A 24757-nucleotide genomic window follows, 5' to 3' on the forward strand; every position below is an offset into this window, starting at 1 on the left:
CCTTCAGGCTTTTGATGTCTTTTGATTTGTTCTTGCAAAGAGATTTTTCTTATAAAAGGTCAATTGTAATTTAAAATCTATAATTCTTATTAGATACTCCTCTACAAATCAACTCACACTACGGGTGTATTTCTATTTAGTAACCATTAGGGCTTTGCTATGAAAAATAACTGATTAATCTAATCAGAAAGACACCTTTCATTCTAGCTGTCTTGTGTTGTTCACACATGACGTCAAATGATATTCATAGTAATGGATAAATTGGGGCATAATTTTTGTGTAATCACTGTCAGTGTAAAAAAAAAAAAAGTAATTGATTTTCCCATCTTCCCTGATCTGGAAGGAATTGTATCAATTTCCAGGACGTCATAAAACAAAATATTTAAAGTATGTTTCAAATAATAATAAAAAAAGAAATACTTAACTTAATAAAGATGTGGAATTCATTTATGAAGAAAAACACTGGCTGTGAACCAATAGGCCAGAAACTTTGCCAGAAGCCTGCTATAGACAGTCATTCCTGTATGTCCACTCTCTCCCCGTCACTCTTGAGCCCATACCATATTAAGAAAATGAATTCTCTCAGCCACACTGGACTTTGAAATCATTGATTTTGTTTACTTTGTTTCTGAGTTAAAAAACAGATCTTTTTCCAGTGTTCTGCCTTATAAGGAAAGTAGTCCAAGGCACCTATAACTATAGGTCTTCATGCACTGTTTTAACTAAAGAGGTTTTCTTGGCATATATATTCGATGCATGGGAACTTTACATAAAAGTTAATGGGTTTTGACCCTCCTCGAGAGCCTCAACAATTGAAACCACTGGCAAAAATGGAAGACACTTAAGTGTCATAAGAGCAGTTGAGTGTCTCAGCATTGACCTAAGGCAAAAATTATAAGCCCTGGGGGGCACCTGGGTGGCTCAGTGGGTTAGGCCTCTGCCTTCAGCTCAGGTCATGGTCTCAGGGTCCTGGGATCAAGTCCTGCGTTGGGCTCTCTGCTAGGCAGGAAGCCTGCTTCCTCCTCTCTCTCTCTCTCTCTCTCTCTCTCTCTCTCTCTCTGCCTGCCTCTCTGCCTACTTGTGAGCTCCCTCTGTCAAATAAATAAAATCTTTAAAAAAAAAATTATAAGCCCTGGAACAGACATTTCCATTTGGCATTTTTGCTTTTGTGCTTTTCAAAAGAAGTAGCCTGCAGCTACAGAAAGGTGGAAAGATCTATTACTATTAGCATGTAGGCAAATACCATGGTACTCACTTCTGTTAGATCAATCCTCTTAACTTCTAAAACTCTTTTCAGCTGTATTATGGTATTCTCCTTTCTTCTCCATCCCTATGGGGTAGAATATTCCAGAAAGTAAGCACAGGTTTTCTCAATGGTTAAGAGAAATCAGAATGACTTTACCTCTAGCAATCAAAAGCTATATAGTCCCTGCCATCAGGGAGGTAGGAGCATAATGATAATGATTTACTCTAAATAGAGGTATCTGGGTGGCTCAGTGGGTTAAGTGTCCAACTCTTGATTTTGGCTCAGGTCATAATCTCAGGGTTCTGAGATTGAGAGCCCTGCGCTGGGCTCCGTGCTCAGTGGGGAGTCTGCTTCTATCCCTCTCCTTCTGTCCCTCTCCCCAAGGGCACGTGCTCTCTCTCTCTCAAATAAATAAATAAATCTTTTTTAAAAAGATTGACACTAAATAATAATCATACCTATAAACATATTATTAGACATTGCATGAAGGAGAAGCACACAGAGTTATAAGACCCTCTAAATTGGAGGCACCTCTGATTTGGGGTCAGAGAAAATTTTAAGAAAGTGATATTTAAACTGAGACCTAAAGGATGAATAAGAACTGGTAGACAGAAGAGCAGATGGCTAACCTTTCCAGGCAAAGACAATAGGAGGTATTAAGGCCCTGGGGTAGGAAAGAGCTTGGCACATCCTAGGGAATGATTGAATACCAGGGTGGGTGAAGTACATCAAGTCAGATAAGAAAGTAGTACAATAGTCATCAAGAGGTAGAACATTTAAAGGATGATTTTATTAAATACCAGATGCTGAGGAAAGCCATGAAAAAATGTTGAGTAGGGAAACATCATGATTAGATCATTGGTTCATGGAGATCTTTCTGGCTATAATGCAGAGGCTGGACTGGAGAGGAGTGAAACTGAAGGTGGAAATTGTTGGAAAAACCAAGTGAAAGAAGATTGTGTTTTGGACTAAGATTTTGGTAGTGGAGATGGAGCCAAGTGGATTGATTCCAGGTCTATTTGGGGGGTGGAATACATAGAACTTAGTGAATGACTGGAAGTAGAAGAAGAGGGATGTCAAAGTTAATGCCTAGATTCTACTAATTTATTGCTATCAAATAAATTTAAAGAAATATAGGACACATTCTAAAGAAAAGGGCCTAAAGATGAGTACTGTATTACTCAGGGTTCTCCAGGGGAAAAAAACCAATAGGATATGGAATATATATATATATATATATATATATACATATATGTATATAAAATATTATATATAATTTCTTGTACTATAATATATAATCATATATGATTTATTATAAGGAATTGGCTCATGACAATTATGGAGGCTGAGATGCCCTACCATCTGCTATCTGATGGGTGGAGTCCTAGGAAAACCAGTGAATGGTACACATTTCAGGCCAAGTCCAAAGGCCTGAGAACCAAGAGCATTGGTGGTATAAGTTCCAGTCCAGGGGCAGGAGAAGGCTGATGTTCCACCTTAATCAGCAAGAGAGAGAAAGAGATAAAGAACTCAACTTTTTTTCCTTTTAAAAAAAAAATTCTATTTAGAACCTTAATAGGTTGGGTGATGCCTAGATCACTTGGGATGATGCTCACTCACCCCTTTGGAGGGGGGCAATCTGCTTTACTCAGTTCCCTCATTCACATGCGGATCTCTTCCAGAAATACCTTCACAGACACACCTAGACATGATGTTTAACCAGCCATCTGTGTGCCACATGGCCCAGTCAAGCAGACCATAATATCAACCATCCCAGGTACCATGGACAGGATCAGCCATGGGGCTTAACATAAGCACTTAGGGAATGTTATCCTAGCTCTTCAGTAGGTAGGGCAAGGTAGAGTTTTCTATTCAGTAGTGAAAATTTTTTTCCTGGCAGCTGTCAGACTTGGAGGACTTTTGTCATTCTCAGAATGCCCAATTTTTTCCCAATCCCAGTGGGCTGGATGGCACCACACTGAACAGATAGAACCAGTTATTTGAGGACCTGAACTAACCTCTCCCAAAGAATGTGATTCTGTTTAATAATAAGTGGCTAACTCTGGTATACAAAGGAGTGAGACCTTTATTTTATGCTAATTAAAGGGATCATTGTTCATGTTTGAGAAGAAACTAGCCCCTCTCTTACCCTTCAGCACTCCTTGTTCCTGCCCTACTTTGTTAAATGTTACAGGTACTCCGATCTGAGTGCCTTTTGTTCAAGGAAAGGGAATGTCCAAGAGAGGCCAGTGACAAGTTACCCATTTGTCCCTACCTTTGAGGAAAACTGATGTGTTGCTTCCCCAAAATATGTAGTTTTGGGCCTCTCCATAAGTCAGCTTACCCACTCACTCTTGATTATACCTGATTATATAAACTTTAGAGTTGAAAAGGTCCTTGCAGATCATTGGCTGAGCCACCTTATTTTATACATGAAGAAACAGAAACTCTGAGGAGGTCTTGAGGACACAACCCAGGATCACGAGGCAAACCAGTGGCTGATGTTGGCTGGGGTATTAGGATTCAAAGCCATACCATGAAGGGCTTGGTTACTTCACTGCATCTTTTTATGATCTTCAGATCGACACATTCTCTTCTGATGAGTGGCTGATATTCAGAGGCCTGAAGAGAAACCAGACTTTCGTCACAGACCAGTGAAGGGATTTCTTGGGGAACAGTCAACTATGAGCACGCATAATATGCTTCCCATCCTATAAATGTACTGTCATTTCACATACAATTTCTATTTCTAGTAGGGCTTATTGTCGATAGCTGAAATTGACATTTACTATGACCATAACCCTACCACAAATTAAAATCAGATCCTAAATCCCTCTGGGGAAGATGTTTATTAAGCTGTAAGAAGACATCTGAAATGATACCAAATTACATTTTAAACTTGAAACCCCAAATACCACATTTGTTTGGAAGTAGGAATAGGGCTGTCTGGGGAATAATATGGGAAACTGAGCAAGTCACTCTTTCTGGCAAATGCCAGGCCACCAAGGAAGGGAAAAGTGCCTTAGAAGAGATGCTTAATGTATAAACCCCTGTATGTTTAAGCCTAAGCAAAATTTCCTTCGGAATGAACGTAAAGGGAAAATAAGCCCTTTAAAGCTTTGTGTCTTTAAAGAACAGACATGGAATTTCCAATTATACCTATATATACACCAAGAGGGGGGTTGAAAGAAGTATAATAAAACAAGTCTATCAAAATACAAATCTGCATTCCAGGGTTTGACAAGGCTGATACAGATAAGAGTGGGTTTGAAACAGAATGTCTGTTTATCACTTTGCCTCTTAGCATATAGATGTCTGGGAGTGTCTGTGGATAGTGGGTGTGTTTATGCACATAGTGTGGCCACTGTCTCAATCTCAGAATGTAATAACAGAACCAACTCTGTCCACGGGAAAGCTATACGCAATGGCTTTTTTGCTTGTGTGTCCAGCCCATGAGTAGCTTTGAAAATTGCAAAGCCCTTTGAGATCCTTGGATGCGAAGTGCAAAGTAAATGCCAAGTATCATTATTATGAACTTTATTGCTATTATTTTATTAAGTGTTTGAGATTAATATCAATTTAGCTCATGATAAGTGCTGCTGCAAAGTGGGAGAACTTGAAAGGTAGCTCAGGAAAAGTTGCTCAAGGAGGATACCAGTTTCCTAGAAACTGCCCCTCCCCCCAATCCCCTCGCTCAAGCCAATGATAAGTTGACTGTCCCTTTAGGATAGTGTTTCAAGTTATCATGACCCTTAATAAGAAGCCTGTCATGGATGTGTCATTGGGGGTACTACTGCTGGGAAATGAGAGACCATGTACAATGAGGTGACCTCATTAAGTTATTCAACAAACCTCTACAAGGCTCCTATTATGTGCCGAGCTCTGTGTTTTGTGATACTCTCTCTTGCGTCTGATGGAGATACTAGCACGTGCTGTGAGAACACAGAGCAAGTTTTCCTGAGAAGATGATGCAGCACGAGACACCAGGTCTCATAGTGATGGAAAAGACACTCGGGTCTCTCAGAGAGCCTGGATGTTTCTCGGTCTTTTTTCCAAACTATTTCACCCTAGGATTGAGAGTCATATCATTTTACTTTGTATTGTAAAATGACACTGGCAATAATTTTGTCTTCTAGAATAGATTCATCATCTCTTAAATAGAATATACATTGATCATCTTCCAGGGGCCTAACACGTATAAGATATTATCTCATCTATGATTATCAAAGCACCCTCACACCATACTTAGGAAGTGGGTAGTATAACCCTTTTTTTTTTTTTTTTTTTTGCAGATGAGAAAACAGAAAAGTTAAATGACTTGCACAGATCACACACTCAGGGGCCATGACAGGGCCAGCAGGCGGCCTGAATGTCAGCCACACAAGGCTGCTTTATTCTATTTACTGGTTAATGATGGCCACCAGCATTATCTCTATCATTTCTGTCAGCCACTCTGACTGGAATAAGTGAAAATAATAGCCCTAATTTAGGACTATGAGAAGTCTGCCAGTTTCTCGTCCTCCTCCCTAGAAACCCTGCCAGATGGGGACGAATCTATTTTTTAAGAGCCTAATAAGAGGAAATTCCAAAACTTCAGTAAGCCATTTAATTGTTTTACACTATTCATTCTTGGGAGACTCTCTTTCTTCTAACGTAAATCCCATGTGCTGCTGTTTTATTACAGTTATTATTCTGCTTTGGTTGGCTTTGAGAGTAACTGGTCACCATTCTCTGAATATAGTAATTTGGAAACTTGAAGCTTGCTCTCGTCATCTCCTGGTCTTGTTCCTTTTACTTTTCCATTTAGGTCTTCCCTTCTGGCCTCTCAGTACTTCTCCCTGCGTCTTTGGAGCCTTCTCCAGGTTCTCTCCTCACTCCCCCACCCCCTGCCCTGCCCTCTTCCCCCACTTCGCGTTCAGCCCTGTCCGACAAGGCTTTCTCTAGGCTCTCACACCCTCCCCTACAGTTTCTGGTTATTTGAATACCGGCCATGGTTGAGTTTGCGGCTGTCTGTCAGGATATAAGCTGGTGAGGAGTTTGCTGAGCCTTGAAGCAGTGCCTCTTTCCTTGTCCATGTTTCCTGGGAGGACAAGTTAGCCTCTCAGCACTTGTGTTACTTTATTGATAAGAACAGGACCTAAGGAGTCAGGCTCATAGCACTCTGCGTCCCTGCCTGCCACCACAGTCAGAGCCCCTCCTCCAGCATCACTGCCACAGCCCCTCTCGGCTGTGGAGCTGAGTTTCTAACTCCTCCTCCTAAGGAGTGAAATAATCCTGGCAAGTGGCTGGGTGGAGAGTGTTTTAAACTGGGTCTCCTCGGGGAGAGGTACTTGAAGATTGTCTAAGAGACCCTGCCTTGAGCTTCAGGAAGAGGTTAGGTAAAGGCATTAGTGGGGGTGACCCAGGAGGGAGAACTTGCAAAGTGCAAGGATGGGTAGAGGTTGTCCCGATGATCTTTTTTTCTAGAGCCCTTCTGTTTTTGCTGAAGTCTTCTGCAGTTGGAGCTTTTGTCCATCAGCTACAAAATGATGTTATGTATTTGGAGCATAGGTATGGGGCGATCGTACAGAGTGTGGAGTCCACCCCGACTTACCCATTAAAAGATGGTAACTGAGAAGCTGCAAGTCTAGAAGAAAGCAAAACAGAATTGCTGACTTAAGAGCTGGGGGTGGGGGTGGGTGTTTGTAAGCCCAGGGAGCTCTGCCCCTACAGAACATCCAGACAAGTGTGTTAGTGAATGTTTACATGAATTATTCATTGATGGGGAATGAATGCAAGCAGGAATCACATGTAAATGACAAGGCTCATAATCAGAGGGCTCCTTATTTGTCCTTATGAAGCAAGGAGGAAGCTTATTAACGACTTAGAAACCAGAAGAAATTTTACTTAGAGATAGCTCTCTATAAAGAAAAAATTTTCCCCAGCCAGCCAGATGTATATCATTTATTTGACACTGCATTCAAAATCATCATTTATTTCATCTCTTTTGATCTACATTTACTTGCCTTTTCTAAGTGTAACTTTATGAATAATTGATGCAACTGAGAAGTTATTGGCTAATTGAAAAGCCATCTTGTCATGTCTTTGAGCCTGACCCATGGCGAAAGCCAAACTGTTCAGGCATTTAGGGTCTTTTATAAAGGGTCTTTTAAAAGAGCCTTTAGCTCTTTACAAGGAAAAAAATATCAGATTTTGGAATCAGATTTTTTTTTTTTTTTTTTTTTTTGGTGACAATAGTACATCAGAAACCAATCCAACCGTGTTTTTGGTTAACTTAAATGAATCAGGCTGACTGCATGACTAATTCAGATTAATGGTGCAGAAATCAGTCATTAAAGAGGGGGAGAAAAAGAGATTGATTTAATAGTCTTAACAGAATGGCCATAAATTTACATCTCCCTTTCTATTCTGCTCTCTCTGTTTAAAACACTTGAAAGCACTAGTAAGTATATCCTCTGCCTGAGTAGATACAGCGTGTATGCTATAAAACCCAACACAGGCTCCAGCGGGATGCAGCTCTGTTCGCTGTATTACATTTTATGACCACCATTGGCTCCCTCGCAGCCAGGCTTTTATTTAAAGAAAACGAAGTTACATTTCCAAGATATCAGATACTACATCTATAAAATAAACGCAGCAGTAGTACCAAATTGATAAAAAGAGGCCTAAATTTATCTTGCGTGGTAAATTTAATTTCCGACACCCCTGGTGATAATGATTACAGAAGTGTTCTTGTCAATATCGATAAGTCAGTGCAAAGCAGAAACGAGATGTTTAGTTGACTGTGGTGTGGGTGTAACTGGTACGTCCGGGCCCAGAGTTTTGAACATTACAAAGTACAGCCTTATTGCAGGGCAGGCATCCAATTTTTAAAACATTATATAGATTGGAGACAGATGAGTGTTCCTGAATTATTCTTGGCCTTTTCTTATGAAATGCCTAGAATATAATTTCAAATGGAAATTAACTTAATTGATGCAAAAACAAATGGGTCTAGAACTCATCAGAAAGCTTGAGTTTAAGGGGCATTGCTAAAAAGTACAGATTACCTTGGGGGTAACCATTTATGCTTTTCAAGAGCAGAAATTGGTTATATTAGGCTGTTAATGTAAATTGGAGTTTCACGTATGACTTGTAAATCAATTAAATTCTTCTCACTAGTTAGGAAAGATAATTTATTGAACCCTGTTCTTGCAATGTCTTTTGTCAAAGGAAGAGACCCTTAATATCTCTGTTCTTAAGAATTCGAGAAGTATTTGTTGACACCTGCTAGGTACCATGCACTTCCTTACTTTTCTAAAGTATCTGCATTACTAAAAACAGAGCAGACATAATCTCTCACTGATGCAGTTTATGGTCTAGTGGGAGCAGAGACATTTTTAAAAATCACTCAAAATCACTGAAGAATTATAATCGGGGAGCTGAAGTGGTAAATTCCAAGAGACCATGAAACACATCTATTTTGTTTTTCATCAGATTGTCACAATTTGTGAATTTGTAGATGGATTGTTAGGCAAATGACCTAACTTGGCAAACTCGTTTTCCACTCTGAAATGAGTGCGTACAGAGTCTGACTTGTCTTAGATACTTAATTTGACTTTTGGTTTATTCATTGATTGAATAAATGGTGAGAAAGTGTTACCAGGTCGAAGAATGCGGGGTGAGCACACTCCAAAAAAGGCCCTGACCTGGTGTGGTTATCCAGAGAAGGTGGTGAGGATTACTTACGTTCAAGGCTGTGGCAGGAAGGAAGGTGGCAATGCAAAGAAGCCGGAAGGAAGTCAGCGAGGGTACCAGTCTGGAGCCCAGGGCCATGAGTGGGGCAGCAGTGAGGGGCCGCTTGGTGTGATGGCCTTGGAGCCATGTCAAGTGTTGTCACAAGGAGCCAAGCTTACTGGAATCTCTGATGAGCTGGAGAGTTTGCTCTTTTTCAAAGTCAGGCTGTTTTACTAGCTTTTTAGGAAAGATATAGGTATAAAGGCAAAATTCTCTCCCCAGACACCCAAATGCCTGTGTCATCAAAGGAAAGGCGGCAGGGGAGGGAAGAAAGGCTGGGAGGGGTACGAATCATGCAGGGAGGTTCCAGCTCTCTTTCTTTTTCTTTTTTTTTTTTAGGGGGGTTCGGGATCTTTACCAGAGGTCCTCCCTTGAGCCTAAGAAAGCTTTGAAGTGAAAAATACATATTTTAATTGAATTCTGCTGATATTTTGGTGCCTTTTCTCAGGCTAAATATTTCTACTCCTGTGTCTCAAAATTCCTCATTTGTTAAAAAGGGAAATATTGTCTTTGCCATCCAACTTTAGGAGCTTGGCAGTGAGACTTGGTGCAGAGCATGAACTCATTCAAAAAAGATACTGGTAATAGGATGTCTTTTAAAATATGGGCCAGATAGCTGTCTTGTTTTCCCAATTATTGCTTCTGTTGGATTTTTGTCATTGTTTTCAGGAAAAACAAGATACTGAGAACCAATCTCTGGGGAACTAGTTTGGTTCCATTTTGAGGAAATATTTTCAAAGATCCTTTCTGAGAAATAGTGTGAATCATTTTGAAATTCTGTAAAACTGTGGGTGAGAGGAGTCCATTTGCCTCTGCAGAAGGGTTTGGAAGTCTAAAGTCAATGGGTTTTTAAAGAAATATCTTATATATGCCAGAAGTTTGGGACACTTTTACAGGCATTTGGTTAGGCTGTGGTTTCTTAATTAAAGTGAAGGATTGGTGTTAACTTTAAGATCCCAGCCTTAAGCCCCAGTTCCTTGATTGAAGTATAGTGATTACTCTGTTGTTTGGTCTGGGTTTCAGAAGAATAATAACAAAATAATAATAACAAAAGAATAATAACAAAAATAACTAATTTTATTGAACATATTCAATATGAAGTTGACTCTTGAATGGGTTTGAATTATACAGGTCCATTTATATGTGGATGTTTTTCAATAAATACAGTACAGTACTGTAAATGTGTATCCCTTCCTTATGATTTTCATAATATTTTCTTTTCCCTAGCTTACTTTACTGCAAGAATATAGTATATCCAAAATATGTGTTAATAGATCGTTAATATTATCAGCAAAGTTTCTGGTCAACAGTAGGCTACTAGTAGTTAACTTTGGAGAGACTCAAGTTACACGTGGATTTTTGACTACACAAGGAGTCAGGGTTCCTAATGCCCACGTTGTTCAAGGGTCAACTATATTTAATATGTAGTAACTCATTTAAGGCCATAAGATAACAATCTCTGTCATCCCATTTAATAGTTGAGAAAACTGAGGCACAGAGGCCAAGTAACTAGCCCAAGTTTACACAGCTAGTAAGGGGCAGAGCTGGGATTCCAACCTAAGCAGACCATCTTCTGAACCCATGTCCTTCACTAACCCCATCTTACAATATAATTATCACTCATGGAAGAAATTAACTATATTATCTTCCCATTTCCCATTCTACTTGATTATCCTGTAGTTCACTTTCTTTACAAAAATAGGAATTTTTAAATTCCACTTCAGAGAAGAATGATAGAATAAGCATTTCTCATTACAAACAGCCTTCTTTTAACATTTAAGAGTCTGTAATCCCGTCTTTAGTTCTTCAGTCTCCCCATCCTAGACAGAAACTAGTGGCCAGGTTAGGCCACAAAAGTTCATTTAAGAAGGTGGAAAGAAGGCACATTTCTCTTTAGAAGCAAATACAGTGATTGTGGGCAATATTCTTTCTCTAGTCTGTGTGTGAAATTATGTTACGTGTAGATGAGGAAAAGGTGTGGACCCCCTGAGATGTATCAAGTCCTTTTTAGCAACTTCTCTTGCTTTTTAGAGACACTTTCTATTTGCGATTCATTCAGATTTCAAGTTTATTTTTGGCATTAAGAACGAAGTGCTGTACTGACTCCGTCCCATTCAGTATGGACACTGACCCCCCACCATGTTGCGCGTGCTCGCCGAAGCACTGTGAACTCATCAGTGAGCTGTGAAGAGCTCCCTAATCATCATCAAACATCTATGCCTCATGAGATTAAAAACATCTCATTTTCAAGTTCTAGAATCTGAATTTTAGAGTTTCAGGGCATTTCCAGATGGCCTGTAGTGTGATCCATTCATTAAACAGATGATGACATGGAGAGCCCCAAAGCGAAGAAAGTCTCTCCCCCAGAGTCAGAAACTCTAATGGCAGCGACATCTGGATCCTTTGCTCCCTGCCCACTCTTCTTTCCATCTTATTGCTTTGAAGCTTTTCGTATTATTCTGCACACACCAAGTCCCGCCGATTCCTTTCTGTTGTTATTTATTACGTGCTCACCATTTCTCAGGTGTCTGTGGTTGGATTTTCATGCTAACTTTGATCTTCTAATTCTTTAACCTAATTTTTTTTTTTTTTCACTGCTGGCTTCTTCTCTTTACCTGACCACACACCCATTAGATTTATCTGTCTTGGGTTCAATAGGCAATCTGGGGTGCCATGGACCTTTTGAAGACTTGGGCAAGGAGAACAGTCTACAGTGACCCTCCTGAGACTTCCAAACAAAATCACTGGACCCTCACTCCGTAAAGATAGTTGGGCTTGTCCAAGCGCAAAGAGCGGCAGACACAAAACTCGCTTTTCAGACACCCCTAGACTGGAAAACATCCTTTGGGGGTAAAAATGAGGACATGAAATCGCTTGCTGTGGTACCTTTCATTCTGTTAAGGACACTGAAAACACAGTCTGTCATCCTTGACATTTTAATTGAAAGAAAAGCTTACATAGATTTCAGCTGTAAGCAGTATGTTTATACAAGTGTATAAAGAGGAATAATCTGTCAAGTTGGAAAACTCTTAATGCTACGGGACTCAGTTTAGTAATTGAACAATCCAACATGAGCTCACACATCTTACCTTGTTCCATGCCTCAATAATTTTTAGTAGAAATACTTTACCTAGAGGCATATGGTTATTAAAAAGGAGGCTCGGCTTGCTCAAAGTCTGGAATTATTAGCTCATGGCAACAAGCCTGCACTGGAGAAAGACTGTTGGGTCTTTGTTTTTACAACTTTGCTGCGATTTGCCATCTTATTTTCAGAGTCTAACTCATGTGTTGTTTGGGAAGTTTTTTGTTGTTTTTTTTTTTTTAAAGGAAGAAAGCATAATTTCACATGGATGAGTGACTTCTCATGTTAGCAATACTGCAGAATTTTACTACTTCATTGCCCAGTCCAGGGAGCAGTGTGGATATCAAAGGAAATAGACCGTGAATTTATTTTAGCATAAAAAATCAATAATAGCTTAGTTATGGGAGCCATCAAGGTGTGATGGGGGAAGCCCTGTGTTGCAAGCTGAATATGAGCCTTGCTTCTTTTCATGACCCATATGACCTTGGGCATATTTAAATGTTTCTGAATTCAGCTTACTCTGAATAAAATGGGGGTAATCTGACCTACCCACCACATGGCATTGTTTCAAGTCACAGGAAGGTGAAAATATTTTGGAAAAATATGAAACTGTATAAGTGCAATATAAAAAGTTTCAGGCAAGTGCAATGTGTTAATAATTATTTCTATATACACAAAGGGAATTAGATAATTAATATAATTGTTCTGATACCACTCTTGCTTCAGTGATCAGGATATTCTGGACAAATGATTATTTATTGGGCCAAGCTACATAATTACCTCAATCTAGTCCTTTGTATACCCCGTGATGGGTAAGAGTAGATTTTTCTTTTCTGTCAGTTTTTGTATTTTTAAAAGCCCAAGCAAGAAGCACAGAAAACCCCTCAGTTTTGTTCCCAGCAAGGGTTGGGAAAATTATTTATAGAATCTGTGGAGGGGTGCCTGGGTGGCTCAGTCGGTTAGGTGTCTGACTCTTGATTTTGGCTCAGGTCATGATCTCAGGGTCGTGAGATCAAGCCCTCTGTTGGGCTCCACACTGGGTGTGGGACCTGCTTAAGATTCTTTCTCCCTCTTCCTGTGCCCCTGCCTGCTGCATGTGCACATGTATGCATGTGTGAGCTCTCTCTCTCTCTCTCTCAAATAAATAAATAAAATATAGATCTGTGTAAAACAATAATTGAGAGTTATTTAGAATCCAAACATGCAGAGTTCTCAAATAGCCATTTCTTTTTCAACTATATATTGTTAATTGGTTTGATTTCTATCATTAGGCAATTATTATTATAATTCCAAGGGAACTCAGTACCCTGGAAAGCTTTTTTAATTAATGAAGGAATGCTTGGTATTTAAAAATCTGGTACATCTATGCACGGTATGGAAGTAAGTGTACCATTTCCCAGCTACTCTGTCCAGCTAGTTTTCCTTAGCTGTGTAAAGAATGAAAAGTCATTTTGAGTTTAATTACTTTTTCATCTTCATTCACAAAGTATGGTTTAATTGATTTCTAAGAATGACTCAATAGAAACTGATCACCAAGATTAGCATTAATATATCATGTTGGAAACAAAATGTAAATGATGATAATATGCTGCCATTTCTTTAGGAGGATGATATGACAAATCATCATTATAAAATGTTTTCAATTGTCTTTTTTTTGCTTGTCCCTATCTATATCCAAAGCATTCCTCCCGGTGACTAGGGGAAAAGACATATGGTAGAAGGTTGTATGTCTGTACGTTTTGATGTATCTGTATGTATGCATGGATGTATGTGTGTACATCTCCCTGTCTGGGTATCTGTACACGAGTGGATGGATAGATGATTAACAGCTATCTATAGAGATGGTCTCAGTGAATTTTTCTCCTTATAAAACAGGGCAGTTTAGATTACTAACCTTGCACTTGCAGGAACTGACCATTATTAAAGATGACATATTTTGATATACAGCTATTTTCTTCCCAGCAAAGGTCACAAACAAAACATTAAGGCTGGAGAATATAGGGCACCTGGGTGGCTCAGTCATTAAGCGTCTGCCTTCAGCTCAGGTCATGATCCCAGGGTTCTGGGATCAAGTCCCACATCGGACTCCCTGCTTGGTGGGAAGCCTACTTCTCCTTTTCCCACTCCCCCTGCTTGTGTTACCACTCTCATTGTCTCTCTTTCTATCCAATAAATAAACATATTTAAAATAAAATAATAATAATAAAAAGACTGGAGAATATAAAGCAAACCTTGTCTGTTGACAGAGCCACCATTTATACCTATCTGACTGGAGCTATCCACCTCTGAATGAGGTAGGCTTTAAGACCCAGTGAAGGTACAACCTACTGTAGAGTTTTGGAGCAACTACAATTGGCAGTTTCCTACAGCTCTGAAAGGTGAAGGACCTTCAAAGACCCTACTAATCCTATTGTTAATCTATACTCCAGAGGGCCCCAGGGCACATGTCAAGAAATACCTATAACATGCATTTGCTTTTCTGAAAACACTCATTTTATTGTTGCAGGCTACTTCTGGTTGGCCTCTCCGTGTAACTAACTGTTCATACACACATTCTGGTCATAAAGCTGGGTGTAATTTGTGTACATCTGCAGGGAGTCTGGGTAAAGGTTTTATATTCTTTTATATTTTCATTTATATAACTTCCTGAACATATAAATATTGACTAATTTGTCACTAATCCTTCTAAAATCCATGCGCCTGGAATAGCTAGCTCTACTCAAAGGAGCTGTTAGGCGAAAAGAGTAGAAAACCTAATCTTTGAGATTTCAGCAACAATGCAAAAGAAGATCCTGTTGGCATGATCTCCCTGTTTCAATCCCCACTTCTCCCCAAGTCAGGCACAGGAGGCATTTGAGGTCCAAAGGAGAGCCTTCTCATGCTACTGTGAATGGGATTATCCTTCCCTGAAGCTGAGAAAGGCACTGGGCCACACAGGACATCTCCATCTCCAGTCATTACCCAGCACTTAACATGAACAAATCTTTTTATTTTTTATTTTTATTTTTTTTTAAGAAAATGCATTAATTCTAGAAACAGTAGCTTCATTTATGGCATTCAGGATAAAGTAGTTTAACATGGAAGACTCAGGTCTCTACGGTGGTGGGGGGGGGTGTTTGTTTATTTGTTTTGTTTTATTTGTTAAATCTTTAATTTAATGGTTTGACATTTATACAGCTCCCCAGAGCAAAAGCATCGGGAGATTGAGAATTTAGCTGAGGAGGTCACTTATTTGCCATTTTTCATAAACACAAATAATTTCCTTTTTCCCCTCAGCCACACATTCCCTGGCTCATTAAATCAATTTAAAGTTCTAAATTTTTTTTTCCCCTCTGGCAAATTGAAGCAAAAGCTCAAACTATGTACTCCCCAGAGGAATGCTTACCCAAGTTCTGTGGGTCAGGCCAAAATCAGTTTCTGTCAAACAGCCTAACACCTCCAGTTATTATAAAATGAGGGATTGGTAATCAGGGGCTGGGCTCTGGACTTGTCTGAGAAAGGCTGGCTGCACTGGCATGAACCTCATTCCTGCTACTTTGATCTGTGTCCTGGCTTTGTTTTTGTTGTTGTTGTTGTTATTTTGTTTGTTTGTTTCCACTCACAGTGGAGAACTTCAAGAAAGTCAAAACAGATTTCTATTGGGAATTCATGGATCAAGTTGGCTTTACAGTGCAGACAGTGAAAGTGTGTCCAGGAGGGCTTCTGGGCAGAGGCATAGGAGAGTCCAGATGACGTACACAGATCTCAGTGTCTAAGATCCTCCACAGGGCAGAGAATTCTGAGTAAACACAGGATTTCACCCCCAAGTCCCTTCCCTAAGAAGCAGGAGTTGTAGGAGATATGCCGACTTGTTGACTATTGAACATGTGTTAGATAACAGAGGTCAGGAAATGAAGTGGAATTTGGTGTATTAACTAGGAAGTAGCAGAGGAAGCCAGGCTTGTGTTTTATTTGTTATTATTTCCCTAATATCCTCAATTATGTGGTTCCCATCAGAGGATCTGATCTGTTGCTCTTGTAATGGTGTTGTCCCCGCTGGTTCTGGACACGGGGAAACAGGCAGTGAATCCCCCGCCCCAAGGCATCAGGAATAATGTCTGCTTTTTCTGTGTGTTGCCAGGCCTGTCCCAGGCTCTCTATCTTCTCTGCTACATCTCCACAACAGACAGAGACAGCCCATGCCAGCCTCCATGCCTGGGACCCTGCCCAACCCGACGATGCCGGGTTCTTCTGCCGTCTTGATGCCAGTAAGTGCTTCTCATTGCCACTGAGCCTTGCTCTTTTGAAAGGAGTAAAGGCAAAGCTGAGATTGAAGCTGGAAAGACAGCGACTTCTGGGTGAAGAGCTGAGCTGTGTGCTACTTTGTGGAGAGGGCCTGGTTGTCTGTCCCTAGGCGTCCTGCTGGCTCTCCCGCCCTCCAGTGCTCCCTTAGTGAGGCCTGGCCCCATCTTCCTGCTGGTGACAAGCGAGCTTGCCACACCCAGGGGACAGAATTTGTTCAAGGACACAATGTTTTATGCCTAGCCCAAAATCTATATAGCTTGGGCTCTATACCGAGTGTCCTTAACTCATCAGGGAGTGATCTTGCCAGGACTCAGAGTAACAATTATAATAACAAAAATAATAATGACGGTACAGAATATCTGCTAGTAGGTGTCCCTGCGTATCATGTTCTGTTACGCATGCTCACAACATTTATTAAGGGCTTACCATGTGCTAGTCCCTTTATAGGCACTTCATGAACACCTGAAACAATCCTGTCAGGCACGTGCTATTTCTATCCCCGGTGTCTGAATGAGAAAAGGATGGCAAGTAGCTTGCTTGGCTGAGAAGCAGCATAACTGAGTTCTGATCCCAGGAATCCTGGCGCCAGAGCCCACTGGATCAACCACCGTGTGATACCACTATATTCTCTGCTTTCACTGTCACAACAAACCTGTGAGGGATATACCGTTATTACCCCCATTTTACAGATGAGGAAGCTGAGGCACAGGAAGCTGAGTAGGATGGAGCCTAAAGATTTAAATGCAGGTGGTATGACTCCAGGGTCTATGATCATTACATAATATACCCCCCACCCCTGAAAACAACATATTAGCCTAGAAGGGACATCCAGAGTATCCCAGGGCTAACCTTGCTCTCCTTCCACAGGATCCCCTTCCTGGCCTTGTGTCTTGGGGAGCCTGTCTGGTGTGCTGATTCCTGGGGCCACAGCTGTTCTCAAAAGCCCTAAGAGATGACATGACAATTCCGTGAAAACCCTCCCAAACAGTATCAACAATGCCTGGCATAGCATGTGCACATTTTAAGGAACCGTCTACATTTGTCACTTCACGTTGCTCTCATCGGGATCCTGTGGGAATGGGATCGCGGTAATTACCGACATGCTCATTTTCCAGATGAAAAGCTGACAGCTGTGACGAACCCCCATCTCAACTCACGCTGAGCAGCTCAGGTTCTCGAAGGTTGAGAGCAGTGTGCCGATTTATCTGAGTGGAGGCAGGGGTGGATGAGGGCTGGGAGCCCCAAGTTCAGAGAAATGGACCTGGCTGCTGTAAATATTGGGTTGTCTTGACGAGGAACGCAGTCTTTGCAAAATCGGGCCGGAAGGAACAGCTGAGTTGACACACTTTCCCTGCCTTGCTCTCCCGAGACATCTTCAGATGAGCTACGACAGCGCCACCAATGCCACTTGCCCAGGTTTTATTCAGCCCAGCCAGGCGCACAAAGACTCCCACCATAAGCATCTTCCTTCAGATGCTAAAGCCCCCTTGTCCCAAATTAGTGTCCTATCATAAATTCTATCCATCAGCCAGAAAAATACTACTTCAGTGACCTTTTTTTTTCCGTTTGGCTAAACCGTACTGTTTCCAGGACAAAGGTGGGACGCGGGCAGAGAGTGCGCAGTGAGTAAGTATCTGGCAGTGGTTTCCGCCATATCCTCTCACCGTACAACTTGGCCTCCTGTTAATGCTTCAGAATAGAAGGAAAGGATCAGATACACGATCAAGAGCCAATGTAGACTGAAAGTCAGGGTTGCCACCCCCCACAGGATTTCCCCAGCCCATGTCACCGATATGCCCAGCTGCCATGACAATAGTGTCAGTCTAGAGCACTGATTCTCAACTCGGGGCAATTGCTCGGCACTGTCTGGAGATGCTATTGTTGGTTGTCACCACTGAGAGAAGGCTGCTACTGGCCTCTGTGGGTGGAGGCCAGGGATGCTGTTCAGCATTCTACAATGCACAGGACAGCCCCCACCAGAAACTAATTATTTGGGCCCTAGATGTCAACAGCGCTGAGGCTGAGAAACCTTAGAGTGACACAAAGGTAACTCATGAAAACTGTCATAAAATCTCTTAAAAAAAAAAAAGCAAACAAACCCTAAGAGTTCCTGGTCCCAGAAATCTAGGTCCTTTCCTCCTTGTTATCAAGCTCCCTGCTCCTGGGCTCAGATTTTGGCATTGTAAGCATAGTCTTCCTATAGAGGTCCTGCCTTCGGGGAACCATGATTCCCTTGGTAGAAAAGGTCTGTCTGCAGGCCGAGCTAATATTCTTAACTGATTTGCAGTGCCTGCTACCAGGCCACACAGTTCATAAAATCCTAGGTCTGAAGCAAATAATGCATCTGTTCATTCTACAAACTTCTGTTGAATGCCTGCTAGGAGCGAAGGACTGTGCGAGATGCTGGGGTTCCAGTGAGCAGCAAGTCAGGAGTTCACGGTCCTGTGGTTTCCTATCTTGAAAGTCCAGTGTTTACATCATTTGGGAGTACGAACACTCATGTATAATCACAGAAGCCCAGTGAGGCTGTTGAGACTGTAGTTCCCGTTTTCTAATTTGTTTCAGAGGGAAAGGAGAAGCTCATAAAAAGGTGAAAAATCCTTTACCTGGATGTTTTACTACCAGGGCTAGATGTTGCTTAGTGTCTGGCAAAACCACTCCCATCTTTCTGACTTCTTGGTTCTAGCACCTCACCAAAGCACACTCATGGGGCAGAACCTTATGCGTAAAAGCCGAATTGTTGCCTTGCAGAGAGGATTTTGCTGACCCCCTATCATCACTAAGATGGGAAAATGCAATTTTTTTTTTTAAGTAGAGGAATCAGCCTGTTTTCAATGTTCTGTTGAATTTGTGAGTCATGGATTAGGGTAGTCACAGACTGTAACTTTTCCACAGAGTGGGAAGCATGGCTGATTCTGGATCCTGGGGCTGCAAGTAAGCTGCTCGCCCTTCTTGGTAGCTTGTAGCTTTGTACTTCTCAGTGACCTTCCTTCAGGAAACTGAAAGCGAAAGCTCATTTGGACTTGATCTCCCTCTGAGAGATGGTTACCAGTTGGAATAAAGGGTCAAATGCCTTTCCAGCTCTTCCATCTCCCAGCCTCTGGAAGGGGGAATTACAAGCAACAAGCATTCTGTGGAGCAGTCTTCATGACTTAACAGTACACAGACGTACTTAATAGCACTGAACTGTACACAGAAGCCTAGTTACAGTGGTAAATTTTATGACATGCATATTTTACCAGAATTACAAAAACAATAATAAAAAATAAAATACCCAGACTACCTAGAGACTCAGGGGGCATATGGGAGTGAACATTTTATTTTGCTGAATTGATGAGGCCCCAAAAGGTTTTGCTGGCATTTTCTAGAATGTATAGAAAATTCTTCATCCGATAGCTCCTTTTGAAGCATACACTGCCAGATAACTGATATGCTCTTTCAGGCTAAGGGATGGAGAAGGGTGATTTGCTGTGACAGGGATTGTCCACCCGTCACTCGCGTCATTCCGTGAGCACCTCAGCTAACCCGCACATTAATGCTGTAATCGCAACCCCACACCTGGGGCGGACCCAGCAGGGATTGCAGGGTTGGAACCCGACCATGGCAGGGACCCTGAAGGGGCATTTACCTTGGCTTTCACTCTCCATTCTTGCCTGTGAGGTTTCTGTCCTGCACTCTGGGAAAAGCCCCAGTGATAAAGAACTCCGTATTTATTTCCTCAGCCTCCCGGGGCTAACTTTGAGCAGAAACCGGATTCCCTCAAGTTTCTGAGCCGTTTTCCTTTCCATCCTTCGGCAAGGGGAACTTTTGCATTGAAGAATTTATTTTTTTCCTCTTGAGGAAAGTCTTCTGTGGAACTTACTATTAAGTGTACTTGCTTTCTTCTAGTTCTTTGAAACATGCTCAATTTCTACTCAACAGAAAATATCAGTCAGACATACCCTTCCTTGACTGAAGGAGAGGTTTTACTGTATTTCCTTTTTAACAGGGATACCCTGGAGACAAAAAGGCCAGAACTCATGCAGGTATTTGAAATGATGTTAGTTCTAGGCAAGCCAGTAGGGCAGTGTCCATCATGTGTGGTATGGTACCCTCAGCTGCTCTCTTCACCCCCAAAGGCCTCGCCTATGAGGCCAAAACCTGCTGCTGTGTAGTGTCATGACTAGGTTAACAGGGAAGGGGAGGTGAACCAGGGGCATCAGCTCAGATACCTGTTGGTCATCTTTTTCTTTTTTTTTTTTTTTTAAGATTTTATTTATTTATTTGACAGAGAGAGAAACAAAGAGGGAGGGAGAGCACAGAGGGAGAGGCAGAGGGAGAAGAAGACTTCCCGTTGTGCAGGGAGCCTGACGTGGGGCTCGATCCTAGGACCCTGAGACCATGCCCCGAGGTGAAGGCAGACGTGTAACTGACTGAGCCACCCAGGCACCCCGCTCTTGGTCATCTTGATTGTGTTTATAAGTTACAGTGGCAAGAAGACCCAGCATATTCGAGAGTATTACTTTTTAAGTTAATTTTATGTTTTTCTTATTACTGAAATGATTAATGTTTTCATATAAAATTTAGGGGGGGAGAAAAGCCATGGATAACCTGAAATAACCATTTGGTATATATCCTTGCAGCATTTTTCTATGCATACATTATTTTTTACAGTTATAAAAAGAAGCATGACTCGTGGCAGTTGGAGTGTTTGCAAAAGTGGAAATATTCCATACTTTTGTTTGTAAATGTACCATGACAACATGGTTCTCGTTGGCATGGGGCATCTCCTATAGCAGGCACAGCTTTGGATTAATTCTTTGATGTGCTGGAGTTCAAGGCTCAGAAGTGTGTTACTTACCCTTCCCCAAACCACAGTCTTTCTCTGGAGTTGTTCAAAGAAATTCTAAATGACCCACTTGAAAGAGAAATGCAGCTTTGTCTGGGACCTAGACCACATTTTTTAGACTTCTGATTCTGTTGCTTTCCTTTCTCTTAGATGGAGAGACAGATGTCAGTGAACTCCAACCTCCTGGGAATGCAAGGTCCAAATCTGAGCAACCCCTGTGCTTCTCCCCAGGTCCAGCCAATGCATTCAGAAGCCAAAATGGTAAGTAACAGTTATAATCATCGTTTTTTAAATTTCATGAGTTTTTCTTTTGATCTCTACTCTGACTTCCAGATTTCAGTTAAGTCAGGTAGACGGCTCCGTCATTGTTTCAGTGAGTAGGTCTTTTCCGTGGAAAGGCAATACGGAACTTGGCTCTCTCTTTGAGGATATTTGTTATTGAATCTTGGCATCAGATGACCAATAAGCATTGGCTCAGCCTCAGTGGAAGGGACATGTAGGGGTTTGGGGAGATCCATAGGAGTTAAGGTAGGATACACTCAAGTAGGTGCATGTTTTCTCATAATGTGAAATTAACAAAAACAATCCAGAGTGTCTCTTCTTCAAGGTGGTCACAGTTTCACCATCACTCTTCCTGTCCCCATATCCGTGAAAACAGACATGTGATTTTTAAGGACACACTAGCACAGAAATATTTTTAATTTTTTGTTATAGTTGTCAGACGTGACACTAATTCAAAGGATCACAGCCTTGTTTTTGCACAGGGTAATTGCACCTCTTACTGAAATACATGATTTCAGGCGACAACTTTCGGTGACTTTTAACATTTGAGATTTATGTGCAGGAAGGTCAGTCTTTCCAATCACAGTGAAAGATTTATGCATTATGTTCTATCAAGTATTAATAAAAGCAATGCATGTCCATCTTTGCAATATAAAGTAAATTTGCTGGCTGTATTTAGGAGAGTTACTTGAAGAGGGTTGTTCAGTTTTCATATAGTTAAATTCTGGCGTCACAATTAGTAAGGTCTCAGATGGCAACAAAATATACTGTATCAAAGTTTTTAGATCTAATATTGGATCAGGGTAGCTTTGCTACAAGTCGGAGATTTATTTGGTTTCCTGACTGACAGTGCTGGGGACCGTGTCTGGTGGCTGGTATGAGGATGTTATTGACAGTTCTGAAAATCAGCCACCAAAACCAGGTGACTTCATTTTCAAAGGCAGCAAGTTTTTTGGATGCCTGCTTTTGTCACTTTCTCTTGGAAATCTTACTCATTTGTCTTTCAGCTCCTTGATTCAAGGAAGCGCCCGAATCCCCAGTGTTGGCTACCTCGGGCAAATAAAATCTGTGGTTAAGAGAGTTCTCTTTGCTATGCCACAGTCCCTGTGACATGCCAGATGGCACCGGCATCTTCAGCAAAGCTCGTTAAATCTTTTTGGAATTGGCAAATATTTTTTCAACTCAAGCCCTGCAGAGCCAAACCAAATACTTGCTGGCAGAGTGAAGTTCAAACTGGCATCTGTTTTAGAGACCAGAGTAATGCCATTTACTTCTTTTTTTTTTTAAAGGAAAATAAAAAATGAACTGTGAAGGTACTTAAGAAAAAAACAAAATTAAGTTATTCATGTGTATGAATAAGTGTTCTGGGTCTGAGCATCCAATGCCGCTCCCCCAGCTGGATTATTTCTGAATCATCTTGTTTGGTCCGGGGTCTGTATCCCTTTTGAGGGACCTCCCAGACAAACCTTAGGTGGATTCTTACACATAGTTCCAAACCAAATTTCCCTGCCAGTTGATTTTCACTGGATTATCTGCAACCGCTTGACTCGGAAATGTCCTACCCCTCTCTTCACACGGGCAAAGAAAGAGAATGCTTCCAAAGGGAGTACAGGTTTATAATTATTTATACGTATGAAAGAAAAACACATCACATGGCCACTTATTGTGACTAATATCAGCGGGAGACAAAAGGAAATTGGTCTGTACCTATAAAATCGTGTTTCCCCACAGATGTTTGCCCAGTTAAATTTACTGAGCAAACACACAATTCTGCTGATTCACGCTCTGGGTGGATGGATGTATCTTTCCAGATCCATGATGTCCGGCTTAATGAACTCTATCTTGGAGTTAAGGCTTAGGGAGCATAGTTGTTGTCTCTGTCCTGGGCTCCCAACCCTGACACCATTATTGCCAGTCCGTTATTCCAAGGGGGAAAATGATGGTATTGGCCATTCACATTTTGGAGAAATAGCATTTACTTAGTAGCCTGGAAAAGTGTTTAGTAATTGGCTTTTAATACATTACTCAGCATTTCTATTCTCATTCTGCTTGCTTTATTCACTGGAAGCCAGTTATTCCCTTATACTAACCGACAGTATTTTCCAGCCCCTTCGGGCTGCTCAGATGAAAAGCTTTTACGAAACACAAAGTAATGGAGAAAAAAAAAAAATCTTCCATGATTTTAATGTCAGCCAGAGCCTCCCCAGGTTTCTCTGAACTATGGGCTTTGTTGTTCTATGCCTAATTTTCTTCCTGTGTAAGACTGGAATGGATTCCAGATTTCAACTAAGACTCCTGTTTCACTGTTTTCAAGGACTTTTCTAAAGGTCACACATGGGCTATTGTGATGAATGCACTCTGCGGGCTGTGTTCTCGGAGCACACAAGAAACCAGAGAGCGGCCAGGGAGGGTGTCGCCCACACCACAACACTGCAGATCTATTCTCCTGGGGGCGTTGGTGTCAGAGTGTCTGTTTCACACTCTCTATTGACCACTGACAAAAGCCATCATCCTGCATCTCTGGTGAAACTTGGAGGTCCTGGAGGTGGACAAAAGCTTAAGGCAGGACTGCTTTAACTCTACAGCTTTGTTAGAAGCTGTCCGAATAGTGATTGCTCAGTAGGATGCATCCATCTTTCTTGCCACAAATTGGTCATTTCTATGGTGGAAGAGAGTAAAATAACTGTCCCCAGTAAGCTGTACAGTGTAATAATCTGGGAAACCCAAATCAAGCAGCACCGTGCTCTTTTTTGATTTAATGTATGTGGACATCAGGCAGTAGACTTCAGTAGACTAAAGTCACAGCTATCCACGCTGGTACTGTCATGATCCCGGCAGATTCTAATTGAGACTCATGGATTCTTTTTCTGAAGAATTAAGGCTACAAACCTATGGCTTCATGTTATACAAGTGAATATATGCATATTGGATTTTGTCTTGGAGGTCAGAGGAGACTCAGAACTGTGAGAGCTTTAGCTACTTCTAACCACCCGAAACAATGAGTTTTTCCTCCTAGATTCCTGAGATCAGTGGGTATCTTCCATGAAAGTGGGGTCTGCTAGAAAGGAAGGTCACTGGATACACAACCTTCAGTCTAGACAAACTTAGGGAAGCCGAGGGAATGTTGATACCAAGAAAGTACATATACCTGAGACCTGATTTTGCCCTCAGGACAGTGCCATGACAGGGCTGTTGTCCCCATTTTATAGTTAAGACAACTGAAGCTCCAAGAGGTTTAAAAATACTGGCCCAATGATGC

General features: G+C 41.4%; 1 protein-coding gene across 1 annotated transcript in view; it reads left to right on the forward strand.

Annotated features, from left to right (window-relative positions):
• LOC111147321 (cAMP responsive element binding protein 5) overlaps nt 1-24757 on the forward strand; it is a 351699-nt gene that overhangs the window by 240321 nt on the left and 86621 nt on the right. Inside the window, exons 5-6 of the mRNA XM_022503309.1 lie at nt 16225-16351; nt 21367-21477. Of these exons, the coding sequence (XP_022359017.1) occupies nt 16225-16351; nt 21367-21477 (238 nt within the window). The remainder of the gene's footprint in view (nt 1-16224; nt 16352-21366; nt 21478-24757) is intronic.

The sequence above is a fragment of the Enhydra lutris genome, unplaced genomic scaffold (assembly GCF_002288905.1).
Source record: "Enhydra lutris kenyoni isolate GAN:26980312 unplaced genomic scaffold, ASM228890v2 scaffoldscaffold16, whole genome shotgun sequence".
NCBI lineage: Eukaryota > Metazoa > Chordata > Mammalia > Carnivora > Mustelidae > Enhydra > Enhydra lutris.